We start from the raw sequence: 16516 nt of genomic DNA, 5'->3' as shown, positions 1-16516 counted from the left end.
AATGCTAACTACTAATTCCCAGGACTCCATATTTGCTCCATCTTTTGTTGCTTTGCCTGGGGCACATTCTAACATGCCGACAAATGAGTTATTTCTTGGGGTGCCCCCCTGATATTACTGAACCTTTGCCTCCGACATCGAGACTATCTGTGACCCCCACAATATTTACTAGTAACCAGATAGGTGACCCTATTCCTCTAAAGGAGGATACTTCAGCTAAGGAGGGGCATGGTATCTCTGGGAGCGCAATTTCTGTCTTAGACATTAGTGATAGCCCCTGTGTGAGAACGAGAGGGCAGAAGGCTAGACGTAAGCAAAAACATATTGGTAGGGAAAGGCAACCTACTAAAAGTAGTAAAAGAAATACCAACAATAAACAAAAAAAAATCGTTGAAAAGTTAAATGGGAGTAGAGTAAGTGAGAAGAATAATCAACTTGAAACTGTACTTCCACCAATTATTGTCAGGGACTCAACAAAAGAGGACCCTTTCTGGGAAAGAATGGAAACCCTCTTAATGACCTTTTTAGAACCTATTACCCTAACGGTTAAGAATATAGAAACAAGGATGGCCAATATTGAGGGAAAGCTTGACAAGAAGCAGAGACCTTGAGAAACTTGATCAAATTGCACCTCTGAAAGTAATCAGGAAAAGATGCAACCCTTCCGCGCCCTGGTACACAGAAAAACTGAAAAATCAGAAAATCGCCTGTAAAAAGGCGGAAAGACACTGGAGGAGGGACTATACAGAACAGAACAGACTACTCTGGAGGCTATCAATAACAAAATATAAAAAAGAGATTGCCACAGCCAAAGCGAACACTTTGCAGCCATGATCTTAAAAAGCACTAATAAGTCACAAGACATTTTTAACATAGTAAGAGAAATGTCCCACCCGAATTGCGCCAGCAGCAACATCAAACCCTCCCAGGAGCTATGCGATGGTCTGGCCTCCTTCTTCCGGGATAAAATCATAAAAATAGTAGAGAGTATGGAGGACGCCCCCACACCCATAGCACAGCACCAGAACAGTGCGGACAGCGGGAAGAAGAGAGAAGGAATGGATGGGCACTTACCACCAAGGGCCATCCTGGACAAATTTGAAATCCCCCCAGAAAAAGAGTTTGCTCAAATAGCCCTCAGCATCTTCTCTGGATCCTCGCTGGATCCTCTACCCCACAAAGTTGTAAAGAAACTCGGGTCTGAATTCTTTCCCTTGCTCCGTCAGCTATGTGGCCAATCACTCGCCATTGTACCGATGGAATGGAAGCAGGCGGTTATTACACCCCTGCTAAAGAAACCAATTCTTGACCCCAGCTGCCATAAGAATTACCGACCCATCTCGCTCCTGCCGTATCCAATTAAGATCACGGAACGGCTGGTCAGTAGATCCCTGTCCCTCTTCTTGGAGACAAATAACATCCTAGAAGAGGAACAATGTGGGTTTAGACCAGCCCATGGGACCGAGTCAGCTTTGTTGATGGTCCTGGACAACCTGCGAATGAGGGCGGACAGGGGTGAATCAGCAATTCTAATTCTGCTGGACCTGTCCGCTGCGTTCGACACGGTGAGCCATGACATCCTACTGACAAGGTTGGAAACCTTTGGAGTAGAAGGAACGGCGCTCAATTGGCTTCCGCTCGTACCTGGCAGATAGATGGCAGGCAGAGGCACTCCCTCCATACCAGTCTGAATTTGCCAAAGTCCCATATGGGGTCCTACAGGGGTCCGCCATTAGTCCCATCCTTTTTAATGCCTACATGCAACCCATGATGGGCATCATCAAGGCCTATGATATTAGCATGATCAACTACGCGGATGACACGCAGCTGATGATCTCCCTTGATGGCGCCCATGCAGAATCTCTTGAGACCTTTCACACATGCATGCAGGAAATGGCAACATGGCTAAAAAGAAACTCCCTACAATTTAATAGCGGAAAAACAGAGATCATGCAATGTAAAGTGGGGAGAATTGCCAGAAACTTGCCTGCTGACTTCTGGCCTTTAGCCTCAGATGGACCACTGACACCAGTAAAAACGGTGCGGAATTTGGGGGTCAGCTTCAATGAGAACTTAAACCTGGAGACAAACGTCAACAAACAGGTGAGCAGCTGCTTCACCCTAATGCGGGGCCTCCGAAAGCTGCTGCTTTCCTTCCAGCACAGACTAGAGCAACTGTAGTCAGGAGCACCATTCTTAGCCGCCTGGATTACTGCAACGCTCTGCTACTGGAATCTCCTGCATATCTGATTTCCAGACTCCAGAGTATCCAGGCGGCAGCAGCTAAACTGACACTCTCACAAGCCCGCCGATCCTCCACTACCTCAGCACTGGCCGACTTACACTGGCTGCCCGTGCCCCAGAGGATCCACTTTAAATCTCTATGTACTGTTTTCAAAGCAGTACATGGTCAGGGTCCTAAACCACTACAAAACAAATTCCAATGGTATGAGCCCACACGGGCCGCTTCGCTCTTCATTCACTAACCTCATCAGAATACCTAGAATCAGGAAAGCAACCCAGGGAGGTAGAGCCTTTAGCATAGCAGCAGCCCACCTCTGGAATAGCCTTCCAATCGCGATTAGGAAAACCAGTGAACTGCTGCCTTTCCTCAAAAAGGTCAAGACCTGGCTCTTTCCTAAATTATAACCACCCCAGGAGCAACATGTCATTCCTCCATCCTGCCCCTTGCTGATCACTTCTCAGTTACACTTTCTCCAAAGCGCCAGGATGCCCGCAGGGTTGCAGCGCGCTCTATCAATGATATAAATAAAATAAGACCAACTGAGGAAAATGCAACTTCTTCAACTACCTCAACCTAGTGCCACTTGCTCGAATGTAAATTCTAAAAATATTACACCAGCCTTACTAACTCACATTCCAGCTCTAGCTAAAGCTAAAAACTCCAATCCAAAGCCTACTGGTCGACCAGAGCACACACAAAATTTAAGAGGCGATATTTCATCTAATACTAACGGGCCATCTGCCTCTAACGCATCTTCCCATGTATCAACAGATCAAAATGGAAGAGCAGAGGACAAACTTGAGACAAGAGTAACTCCAAACTCACTTAATTTAAATTTGCCCCAGAAGCAACACCATATACTGTGGTCCTGGCAAATGTTCCATCATTATCCCCCAATACTTTTGAACATTGGTCGACCCTAAGAAATAAATCTCTCCACTTCCTATCTTCTAGGATTGGATTTAAAAACCACCTGTTCACTGAGTTCAAAATGGCCAGAAGGGTGAGATTGGTAGGCACCTCAGATAAAATGTTGAGGGGTGATTGTGTAGTACTATTGTTTCGGTCCCCACAACTGGTCCATACTTTACTTGAGAGAGGAGCCATGGGGACACTTGATCCACACTCTGTTAATATTCTTCCCCTTGGTTTCTTTTATTCTCTGCCTTGACCACTTAGGTGCCCTGCTCCTCTCTGCCCGCCTTTGAACTTGGAAGAATCATGGGGTAGAAGATATGGTATCCCAACATTTAATTATTATGAAACTCTTAGCGGTCTGGAAAATAATGATTGACTACAGTTAGATATTATCACCCCTAGTGCGACAAATATATCTTCCCCTTGGTTACTTTTATTCTCCGCCTTGACCACTTAGGTGCCCTGCTCCTCTCTGCCCGCCTTTGAACTTGGAAGAACCGTGGGGTAGAAGATATGGTATCCCAACATTTAATTATTATGAAACTTTTAGCGGTCTGAAAAATAATGATTGACTACAGCTAGATATTATCACCCCTAGTGCGACAAATATAGAGTTGGACCTTATTTCCAACTCTTATAAAAGAGAAAACATAGGTGCAATTGGGGAGAAACCATCATGTGTAGTCTGTCATACCCGAGGCTCTAGAATTAGCAGGGGGTGCTCTGACAGCAGATGAGGGCATATGGGGGGAACCGATCAAATGGTACCCCTCATACAAACTGGCCCCACCACTGTGACTCCTGCTCTCCCGCCTATTCCCCTGAAAGACTCATTTCTATTTAAAATCTCATCATGGAATATTTCTGGTATTAGATCAAAAATCACTAATCCAATTTGGTGGGATTTTATCCACACACAAGACTTGCTCTGTTTCCAGGAAACTTGGAGTCTTGAACCAGTCCATCTGAACGGCTATAGGACCTTTCATACCCCGGCCCTTGCTGTTTTGCATGGAAGAGCAAAGGGTGGTTTGAGTGTTTATTTGTCTAACAAGCTACATCTTGTAAGAGTTATTGAACCTGTCACAGACATTTATTTCCAACTTTTGGTACTTGTCTTGGTCAGCAATACTCCAATTGCTATTGTCAACTTATATAATAATATTCCTTGTGGTGATGTATCTACTGTTTTAAGTAAACTGAGTAAAGCATTGTTTAAACAGGAAAATATTTTCAAGCACAAATTGATGATAATTATGCTCGGGTATTTCAACTGTAATTTGTGTGATGCAACCCAGGATAATAGGTGTGGCCTAGCACAGGATGATGGTGATGGCCGGCTACACTTTAATCACTCTTCTTTAGGGGAACAGTTTAATAGTTTGCTAGCTAAATTTGACCTGGGGTTTGCAAACGAACTGTGTATTTTACCCTCTGTTTTATCCTCAACATATAATGGTAGGGGTTGCTCCACAATTATAGATTATGTTACGGTTTCCAACAAATATGGTACTAGAATCCACTCCTTTAGTGTCTCTGATGTAGCATTGAGTGACCATTTTCCGCTCTGCGTGGCCATCCTGCTACATACTACATCCACTCTGCTCAATGAAAAAGAAAGTAACAGTCTGGACATGAATCTAGCTATTGGTAGCGTTAATAGATATACGCTTAAATGCACCATGGTGAATGAGACAGAGATATTTAAATTAGAGGTTGATAAATGCTTTTCAGAAATAATGATGTGCTTAGGGGTAGATTCACCCCCTGAAATTCTTATTGCATCCTTCCTTTCAATCTCGAATGAAATTAAGGCTTCCCTTACTAGGCAATTTAAGAACCAAAAAAAGGATGGAGGTTGGTTTGACTCAAAGTGTACTAGGGCTTATGCGCTTCTAAAGAAGGAGCTGCATAAAAAACCTAGTTGTGCTGGGGAGGTTAGTAGATGTAGGAAGGAATACAAAATTGAAATTAAAGACAGGAAGAATACTCTTAGGACTGAAGCTTGGGAAGCTCCTCAGTCTGCTTCTACAAGGAATGATAGTGCTGGCTTTTGGAAACTTGTCAGAACTCCCTTCCTAAGGGAAGGGGTTGGCCCGAAAATAGAAATAGTAATTCCTGAATCAGATTGGGTCAGGCACTTCTCGAGAGTATATGAGGGTGAGGGACAAGTAGGATCTGTGGCGCCTACTTTGGATTACCCCCCTCTCTAGAAACCTGCATTTAACTCTCGAGGAGGTTGTAAAAGCTCTGCATGAAAGCCAGTGTGGTAAGGCACCTGGCCCAGATGGGGTCCCCATAGATATATTTAAGACCACTTCATCCCTGTGGGTGCCCCTTCTGGTCCAGGTGCTCAATGCCAGCTGTGTTACAGATTTCTTGCCCACTTGGGTGGAATCTGTAATAGTTCCTATTTACAAAAAAGGGGAATAGACACGACCCAGGCTGCTACACGCCCATTTTCCTTTTGGACTCTTTTACTAAAATAGCAGGCAGAGTAATTTTGGATTGGCTTTTGGAGTGGGCAGAGGAAAACTCTGTTCTTTCTGACCTTCAGTATGGCTTTCGTTCTGGTCTGGGGACAGTGGAACAGGGACTGAATCTTTTAATGCTGGTCGGGAAATACACAAGGGCAAAACGGGGTTACTTGTTTTTGGCCTTCGTTGATCTCTCGGCTGCTTTTGATTGTGTGGTCCATTCTAAGCTGTGGATAATACTAGAACAACTTGGGGTTGAACATAACATTATTATCTCAAACGTTTTTACATTGACGCTTCAGCCCTCGTTCGCTTTGGCCTAAAGGGAGAACGCACTGAAAAAATTCCAATTAGGAGTGGGGTCAGGCAGGGCTGTGTCCTAGCCCTCTTCCTTTTTAATTTGTATATAAATAGATTGGAAGAAGTTCTGTGCAAAGATAGTCTAGACCCCCCGTATGTAGGTGGCCGCCCAATCCCAGCGCTTTTGTACGCAGACGACGCTGTTCTGATGTCGCGTACTCAAGTGGGTCTACAGCGTGTGGTTGACAGGTTTTCCCGCTTTATGAATGAGCTGGGCTTAAAAGTCAATACATCAAAAACATTCACTATGTATTGTGGTAGGCAATGTTCATAGCAAGACAGAAGCTCGAATTCGCCAAGCAGTTCTCTTACCTTCGGATACTCTTTGCTCAGAATGAGATGTGGTCGCAAGCTGTGTCAGCAAAAAAACTTGAGCTGATTCGATCGACTGCTGCTCTCAAAATCTTTTCAAATAAATTATGGACTAGACCACCTGTAGAATTAATTAAAATCTAACAAGATAAGTGTGTGGCTGGTGCCACATATGGTAGTGGGGTTTGGGTTTTGCAAACCCCGCATCCATTCAGACGGCTGAAAATTCATTTTTAAAGTATATTCTGGCCCTCCCTAAAAGCTCTCCCAATTATAACTGCCAGGCAGAACTGGGTCTTGCTTATATATCCGACATAATTAAACTAGAACCTGTGCTATTATGGCACAGGCACAGGACGCAAGAAGCAACACACCTAAATAGAGATGTTCTGACAGACATTTTAAAATTAGAGGGAGCTACAAGGATACCATGGGTGAACTATGTTCATAACTTTTTAAAAGATATTGGGAAAGAGGATTATTTTTTGAACCCTACCAACCTTTCAGCTATCTCACGGAAAGATTTGAAGAAGCAGGGCCTAGCTTTTCTGGATTCTCAAAGAATCGCAATGGAGGTCCTAAAACCTTCTGTTCTGCAGCATCAATTGGTTTTAACGACTTTTAACATTCAGCCCTATTTAATCCATGTATCTAATAACTATGAACGTTTTTTACTTTCACGTTTTAGATTTGGTATTTTTCACAGATTAGTTAGTTTTCCTACGATTAATAATTGGTTGCATGATTTACCTCCCTGTCCCTGTGATAATATTTCACCCCAGAGTACTATTCATGTTTTTCTTTTCTGTGAATTCTATGATGTAATAAGAAAGAATGTTTTGCTACCATTCTTAAGAGATTTAGGACATCATCAGTGTCGACAGGCTATGCTCAATATTCAATGTCTTGACAATCATCTATGTGTAGCAACAACAACGCTGTATTTAAAAAATGTGATGCGCAGTAGGAAAAGCATGACTATTTAAACGCATTTTAAATTTTATATTTTCCTCGAGCTTGAATCCCTTGAATTTGATGAATTTCTGTATTGTGAATATGTATCTTTTAATATTGTAATGAAATGTGTTTCTTTTTTATCTGTACTTTAATGATTGCCTCTAACAATCGAATAAAGATATTTTGATTGATTGACATGCCAAGGTGATGAAATTTGAAGATTTGTAGGTAAACCCTCTGCTCATATCCACGCAGACTGTTTCAATTGTAGTACCCATCGCGTCAACCTCACTAGTTAGGGCACCAGGTGCTTGTTCCACTTCTTACTACAATGAAGCTGTAGTGTGTGATCTGCACAGGAGAGCAGCTCACACCATGTTCATACCTAGTCATTCAAAGAATAACTGTCCATGCCACATAGGTTCTAAGTAAAAGAATTCTGTTTATTTTGTGAATTTGTCTAAATTAAAATACGATCCTCATGCTGCAGTTCATTTATAGTTTCTTTGCATTCTGCAGCTTACAGCTTAACATGCTATCATCTTGGGTAAGTACCTGCCAGTCAATACTGTATAGACTGAAGGCAAAAGCATGTTAGGCATTAATTTAACACAAAATGCTCTATGCAGTGTTTCTGCAAACTATACCGACCACTGCTTCCTGCTGAATATAAAAACATGTGTAAGTTTCTTTTGAAAACACCTTTATATAGATGTTTAAGTTTCTTTTGAATAAACTTTTCTCTATTTGATTTTGCTGCGTACAATTTACAGACCTCCAATAGATTTATATGTTGCATAATGGGGAATTTAAAAAACTATGACACATAACATCTCATGTGACTGCTTGTCAGGAAACGCTTTGATATGCATAAGGATATTCAAGCAGTGATATAGTACCATCCTGCTTGTCTTGTTAACTTCACTTCTCACTCTCAAATACACTGGAGCAACCTCTAGTGATGAGACATTAATAAATAAGTCATGGCCTGACTTGTCGGAACATTCTACAGTTGAAACAATGCTTTGAAACCAAAACTCTGAGTAGCTTCCTATTTATTTTCATCAAAAATTGGCTTTTTGTACTTCTAATCCAAAAAACCTAATTTTTTTAACCAGTCCTTAGCTCCCTTGATAGAGTATGGTGTCTTGTCATATCTCTTCCTGGAACCACTGAGGACTATGCTGCAACTACTTAAGACAATAGCTTACCTGTACAATGCAGCCCTTTTATATCAACAGTCCTGAAACCTCGGAACCTCCGTGTCCAAAATTAGGTACAGACCTTCAAACAGCGTGCTCCAGACAATGAAGTTTTTTAGTGCAGTTTATCCAGCATGACGCGTTTCGGCTGCAGAGCAGCAGTCTTGATCACATGACACCCCGGACGTAGTGCTCAGTTTAAATAGTAACACTTCCTGGTCAGGCTAGGTTTCTCGGCAAGTAAAAACAGAAGACATACTACATATTGTCATATGAATATCCTGGATCCAAATTAACAATGTACATGGAAAATCGTAAATACTAGCGAATAAAACATAAATGTGTTTTAAAACCAGATAATAATGTTACGATAAAAAAATCCAATACAAAAGGTAAATTTTGATAAAAACCTGTAAAATTCAGAGTCCATCAATATTATTATTGTCCTTAATGCAAATGAAGGACAAGTGGCCAGATGAAACCATTGTAGATATTTTAGATCCATATTAGATACATTCAAATTCTGTATCACTTGCAAATACAACCAACTCCTTAAAGTGCTAGTGCAAAAAAAAAAAAAAATATATATATATATATATATATATATATATATATATATATATATATATATATATATATATATTCACTGAAAAAACCATAGGTTATAGACCATATATAGTTAGGGATTAGCATTTACCAAACCTTATTTTTCTCGCATAAAACCATTGAAATTCGCATATATAGTTAGTTGCGCTAACTATATATCGCGCACCCGCAATCCACTGCTGATGATGTCACATATTACATCATTCATGACATGGTCAGTGACATCACTGATGACATCACTGATGACATTACTGATGACATCTCAAATGACATCACTGATGACATCACTGATGACATCTCATTTGACATTACTGATCACATCACTGATGACATCATTCATGTGATTATACGATGAACCTCTTCAGACTCTGATATAACCTTAGATACACTCAGTGTAAACAGACACTCACAGACTGTCACTCATCCATGGAGTTACTCACACACCTAGTCAGTCATGCAAAGAATCAATCACACCTCCATTTCCTCAACTATACAGTTATACACACCTTACTTATTCGAACATATACTAACACATATTTACTCTTTTATACAATCCCTGATACAAGTTCACAATGATCCATACAGCCACTCACACATTCACTGGCTCTTATGCACAGTAATTTATATATGTGAACTCTCACATGTACTGTGTTTTACATATGTACTTACTTTGACATGTAGCACTGAGATATCCATTCACTCACCAATACACTCGTACACAGTCAACCACCCATACAGCTGTTTCCACATGCAGTTTTGAACCCATAGATCTAATGAATCAACTGTTCACACATGTATGCACAGAGTCACACACCTCCCAGCCACCCCCACACACACACACTCACTCTCCCATACAAATACTTGGACAACCAATCAATAACCCATACAGTTACTCATATAGCTACTGATCAACACATGCAGCAGTTTATAGAACAACAGATATAATGATGCACAAATTAAGACAGTTTAGTCACTAACCCATGCACTCAGTGAGACACATTTAATCACTCTCTCATACAGTCAGTCATGCACCTACTAAATCCTTCATCCAGACACTTATACATCCACTCATTCTTCAATATGTAAGACATATTTTAACTTTACAGAAACAGACAGTCACTGGATGTTGTCATCAGTGATGTCATCAGTGATGTCATCAGTGATGTCATTTGAGATGTCATCAGTAATGTCATCAGTGATGTCATCAGTGATGTCACTGACCATGTCATGAATGATGTAATATGTGACATCATCAGCAGTGGATTGCGGGTGCGCGATATATAGTTAGCGCAACTAACTATATATGCGAATTTCAATGGTTTTATGCGAGTAAAATAAGGTTTTGTAAATGCTAATACCTAACTATATATGGTCTATAACCTATGGTTTTTTCAGTGAATTTTCAAGGTTTTGTAAATGCTAATTCCTAACTATATATGGTCTATAACCAATGGTTTTTTTAATGAATTTTCAAGGTTTTGTAAATGCAAATTCCTAACTATATATGGTCTATAACCTATGGTTTTTTCAGTGAATTTCATTGGTTTTTTAAAAGCTAATATCTATAGTTGTAAAATATATTCTTTATTACGTGACTTATCACGTAGCCACGTGAGACGCCTCATGACGCGTCACATAAACGTGACGTATCGTCTCTGCAGCGCAAACAAAACCCGTAACGTAAGCGCGCCAGAGCACGCTTACAGATATATATTTTTTTTTTAACCTTAATTAGACAAAATCCACACGTGCACATATCTTGAGGCCTTGCAAAGGCACATCAAACAAACAGTCCCTACAATTTTGCCAAGTTTGGTGGAAATCTATTCCTTTAAATTTTATTTTACTGTTTCTCTTGGTTTTCCCCTTGTTACGCTTACCGGAACGCTACCCGGTACACAAACCGGACTCTCCAAAAACACAAGATGTCGGACTCCCGTTACGCTGCCGGTTAGTTGCCCGGTTGGCGTACCGGGAAGCGCCTCTACCGCGAAAAATCGCAATTTTCTTTTTTTTCTTTTGCCCCGCGGGGCACTTTAATATCCCCCTCGTCAATCCTAGGGGGTCATGAGGGGTCTACCTTGCCCCCTTTCCTTCATTTCCCACTTTGTTTTTCACCACCTCTTGTCTCTCGATCCTACCGAGAGACAAGATGGCGGCCGCTCCGGACTGTTTACAATGTTGACAGCCAATCAGCTTCTCCTCAGACTCCCGTTACACTGCCGGTTAGCTGCCGGGTTAGCTGCCCGGTTCACGTACCGATTTGCGCCTCTACGACAAAAAATCGCAATTGTTTTTTTGTTTTTTTTGGCCCCGCGGGGCACTTTAATATCCCCTTCATCAATCCTAGGGGGTCAGAAGAGGTCTACCTTGCCCCCTTTCCTTCATTTCCCCCTACGTTTTGGCCTCCTCTTGTCTCTCGATCCTACCGAGAGACAAGATGGCGGCTGCTCCGGACTGTTTAGAATGTTGACAGACACCGGACAGCCAATCAGCTTCGCTTCGCAAAGCTCCGTTACGCGAAAAGTACGCGAACTGGTGCGCTATCCAGGACGCTGTCACAGATATATAAATTTTTTAAAACGTTAATTTCTCAAAATCCACTGGAGCACATATATTGAGACCCAGCAAAGGCACATCGGGCTAACATTCCCTACAATTTTGCCAAGTTTCGTGCAAATCCATTCAGCCGTTCGAGCTAAAAGTGAGGCCAAACGCCCTATGGAAATTAACATGGGAAAAACGCGTTTTGGGACCCCCCTTTTTTCTCGGCCCCCCCTTGACGAAACCCCCCCAAATTTTCAGGGGCTGCTCAGAAACGAAATGTGCAATTTTCCTGAAAATTTCAGCCGATTCCGTCCACAAACGCCAAAGTTATTAGACATAGAATTTTCAAAAGTCCCATAGGAAAAAAATCCTAACTATATATACCTACTGGCTATCGCCAGTAGGTAATATATATATATATATATATATATATGTGTGTGTGTGTATACATATATATAAATCGGCACAGAAATTTGTGTGTGAATATATATATTCTGTCACTTAAAAATGAGTAATTATTTTTGGTTTCAAAGATGGGTATGGGTATTCTGTTATATAGAAATTCTGAGGGCAGTGGTGAGATGAAAGAGTGGGGCGCAAGCTCACTGGCTAGATTTGGGATGGGTGACAAAAACACAAGGGTGAGAGCGGGGGAAAACACTCTTACGGAGTGTGTCAGCAAAAAACAAAAAAGTAGCTCCCAATACCACAGTAATGGAAGGACACAAGTGCTTGGACCATGCCCCAGGGAAAGGCCACACACAAGAACAGGAATTGACACCCGCATTCACTGGTAAACCAGAAGAAAGAAAGGGAGAGTAATGATGAAGACATCCAAGAGTAAGCAATGGGCGGTCTCTAAGCGCATGGTAGGCAACCAAAATGTCTCGCAAGTGACAGCACATGCCCTATCTCAGGCGAGACCTGAAAAGAAATGATATTGTAGGCTGTGTTGTGCGACTGTAAGGTGTTTCCAGTGTTTTTGTTTGACATTCAGCACTTCCACTAATTAAAGTCAGGGATAGGGGGTGGAGCAACATTCGATGAATGCCCTGTTACCGCCAATGTCTAATTGAACTTTTTTCCAGATCTCAGAGATGGTGGATGAGTTAGGCCAAATGACCGAGCAGTGGAAAGGGGGAGTATTTGTGTACGTTTGTGTGAATAATGACAGTTTGTCTTATGGGCAAGTAGTATCTTGTGCATAACACAAGCCTCTGCATCTGCTGCAGTGCATGTTGGGGAGGGCAACTCTTCGTGAGCCGCCAAACCCTTTGGAGGCGCCCTACCCTGCCCAAGGTCAATGAATATCTGTGAGATACATGAGACTCGTGGTCCACTCATCACATTCTGCAGGGGACCCCATCATTTTGCATTATACCACTGACTAGTATTATCTTAATTTAAGAATGTCCTGTAACACATGATATACTCACCTCTATGACATCAATAAATATTCAAATGAAAAATCATGTACCAATCTTATAGCATCCCATTTAAAGCAACGTTATATTACGCTGTATTAACTGCAAATATGCAAAGGTACTGATTTTGAAACAGAGGAACCAGGTTCGAATTTCGCCATTGCCTCAACTGCCTGTAATTGTGGGCAAATCATTTAATCTCCCCATGGCAATAAAAAATGTATGTGTCTATATGTACTGTAACTAGTGCTCATGTAAAGCACTCTAAAACTTTGCAGTCGGCTTGAGACCGTGCTATTTAAAAATGCAAAAAAATAAAGAAGAAATAGTACCTCAATCACATCTGGAGCAGTGAACAGATACTAATAAGTTACACCAATCTGTGCTTGGTCCATGCACTACCGAAAGACAAGGAAGTGATGCATCGCAGGCGCTGCCAAAGTAGAAGCCAGCAAAGAAGAGTGCTAGTGATGCCAATGAATGGTGAGTAGTGGGCGGGCTAAGAGCCTCATTTAGAAGAAAAAAAGTTACTACTTTTTTTTTTTTAGATAAAACAGGTCATTTCCAAGTGACAGTACATGTGCGCTGCCTGCAAGCTCAACCTAAAATATCACGTCACGCAGCTGGAAAGCACAACAGGTGCTGAACTGCAGGCATACTGCTGCTGAGATGTGTAAAAAAAAAAAAGGACAAACGCAAATATTTGCACCTGTGAGGAATACTACTTCTACATGGCCAGTTAATGATTCTCACATCGTTCTGTGACCATGTTCTGTGTACAATAAGTACATATTTTCTCCTCAGCGAAAAACATTAACTTAATCCTAGGCCCTTTTTAATTTACCATAATATGTAAAGAAGTTGAGAGGAATTTTAAAAAAAAACGTCCTGAATTCGACTTTTCTTATTCATAAAAATGTAGAGCTTTAGAATCCTTTCCTTTCACCAAGGGTGAGTAAGCACACAGTACCACCTTACTACTAATAATTCTAATGTTGAATTTGTCTTGTACGTGTTATAGCACTTCTACCCTTTTGTAACACAGTATGTGTGACAGTTATTACTATTACCAAAAACAAAAGTACTTATTCCATTGACTCCTGAATTATGAAAGGCTGAGTTGAGCCTAGTGAGATTCCAATTTTGGCATCGCTCAGACCATATCAGCTTGTAATTATCTCAATTACCTATACTTTTATATCACTGGTGACATAATGGTAACAAATAAAATGGTTCTTTTCAAGTCAACCTGTCTTGTAAAGCGAAAAAGGTAGTAAATGTCGAAATGTAGATCTTTTTCAAACACTGGAAATGGAAATCAGTTCCTTAGTATAACTGTCTTCTGGAAGAAAATAACACATTTGTTGCCTGCCTTAAATCGGTTAATGTCTTTATATTTCAATACTGTATTTTAATGCTGATGCTACTGTCTATTTTATTTTGCACAGTGAAGTCAAAGTCGACTGCAAAGTTGAGTAATGGACTCGTTACTAAAAAGAAGGTTACTGAAACTGCATGTAATGGTGAAGCATGTAGGTGAGTAAATGCCTACCTCAAAAACAAATCGTAATATTGCAAATGTATATAGCACAACTATTTAAAACGTTAACATTTTCTGGAGTTGGAAAAAAGGATCAGGTATATGTTTTTAAACATTCATAAATCTTACATTGTATATGGTTTCTAATTGACTTTGTTCGCAATCATGTCACTTGACAGCAGTAAAAAATATAACCTGTTTTCTAATGCTGTGACCTCAAAGAACTGGGATGTGGGTAAAGCAGCATCTTACCTTGTCTCTGAAGTCCAAAGGAAAGTGATAAATGGCAGATGTTGATTCCCCACTTCCCACAGGGTCCAAAAGGCAGTGGAAAACAGTAGCAGGGAGGCTGAGTCACCTCTTTTAATCTTGTTCGCCCTCTTATATACCTCTACAGACTAAAGGGAAGGGAGTGGGGTGGGTGGTTAGCATGGTGCTAAGTAATACATAAATCTAGGCTTATGGTAAAGAGGGAAACACCTGCAGGATTTGGTGGAGGATGCCAGGAGTGCAATATAGTTTCTAAAATGGATTGAAAGGGAAGGAGTAGGTGGACATGTATATTATTACCTGATTGGGTATATTATTACCTGGTGGGGGCCTTTTGGAAAGTTGTGATATGATCCACATGGCTACTCACGCCGTGAACTGCTAGTTCATGGAATCACATTATGAGTAAGTGTTGCTTGAGTTTGAAATCCTTAGAAAAAAACAGAAGACAAGAGGTGTTTGGCAAACAGGAAGTTTGTTTAATTAAACATTACGGACAGGAGAACAATTACAGGCACACGGTCAGTCTCAATTTACATTTGGTAGATGTCCTTCTTATATACAAAAACACGACAGGTCATAAAAGTTTCCGGTGTACCATATATGGAGAGGAATGTTGGTTACTGCCTTTGGAGTCCTTAATTAATGGTCAAATAGTTATTACAGGTGGGTCTCGACCTCGTGTAGACACAGTGTGGGTAATGATGAATGTGTCCAGCTGTCCGGCATGGGGAGCTCGTGATCATTGCTTGTGCTAGTTCCTGATTGGCTTTGTGTTCCTAACTCCTGTAGCATTTGACTTTATGGTGTTTTTAGGAGTGTGCATACCCCCTCTGGCCATGTGTGCTTTATTGGGGCAATCTCCTCTGACCATTGCATTTTCGCTGCACCGATCTGTGGGAATGATCAAGAGTGTTTGCCTGCTCGCTACGCACCCTCCCACCTGTGGCCCATCAGTCAGTAATTCCAGGCCTGGGTCTCTGGGCCTGGTTGATTACATATTTGCGAGTCAAGGTAGATGTGGAGTTCAGCATGGGCTATCCTATTAATACGGATGAGATGTCCTTGTTATCGATTAATACATCGATTTCCATATTAACAGAAGTATTCTTGGCTTGTATGTAGACAACATAAGATTATGCTTTGGCAGTATCCACAAAATGGAGTTTAAACTCCAGCGTTGCTTTCCTGCCTGTGATATCACCTGGAATAACAACCATAATATTGTTACATACCTTTCACCTTTCCATGTTTTTTGGTTTAGATTGTTTACCTTCTTGAATTTTAATGAAATTCCTTATTAAACTATATAGAATAGAATTATTGTTTGAAATGCTGATGACATGGTTCCTACTCTGTACTTTACTAAAACAGGGGTCCCTTGTAGACCATCCAGATAAGCTTCATTTAAAAATATTTGATCTCAGTGTTGATCTTAAATAGAGTAACATGTTTTGCCTTGCTTATTTCTGTGTGACTGAATCCTGCACTTGTGTAAATGTTTACCTGTAGGCATCCAAATCCGGCGTACTAATCATATACTAATAATATCTATTCTACATCATATGTTTGATTTATATACTATTCTTAGATTTTCAATTGTATCTGGGTCTTGAAGCTTTTATCATTTATTTGTGTTTTTATATAACTTGAGCCAT

At 40.9% G+C, this 16516-nt stretch overlaps 1 protein-coding gene across 1 annotated transcript in view; it reads left to right on the top strand.

The window, feature by feature from the left end:
- Positions 1-16516, top strand: part of BTBD8 (BTB domain containing 8) — a 541977-nt gene that overhangs the window by 395558 nt on the left and 129903 nt on the right. The window contains exon 15 of the mRNA XM_086953936.1: positions 14497-14584. Within this exon, the coding sequence (XP_086810062.1) occupies positions 14497-14584 (88 nt within the window). The remainder of the gene's footprint in view (positions 1-14496; positions 14585-16516) is intronic.

This window comes from Lissotriton vulgaris, chromosome 1_1 (assembly GCF_964263255.1).
Source record: "Lissotriton vulgaris chromosome 1_1, aLisVul1.2, whole genome shotgun sequence".
In the NCBI taxonomy this organism is placed as follows: Eukaryota; Metazoa; Chordata; class Amphibia; order Caudata; family Salamandridae; genus Lissotriton; species Lissotriton vulgaris.
Note: the sequence above shows the minus strand (reverse complement) of the source record. Positions and strands in the feature narration are given on the sequence as shown.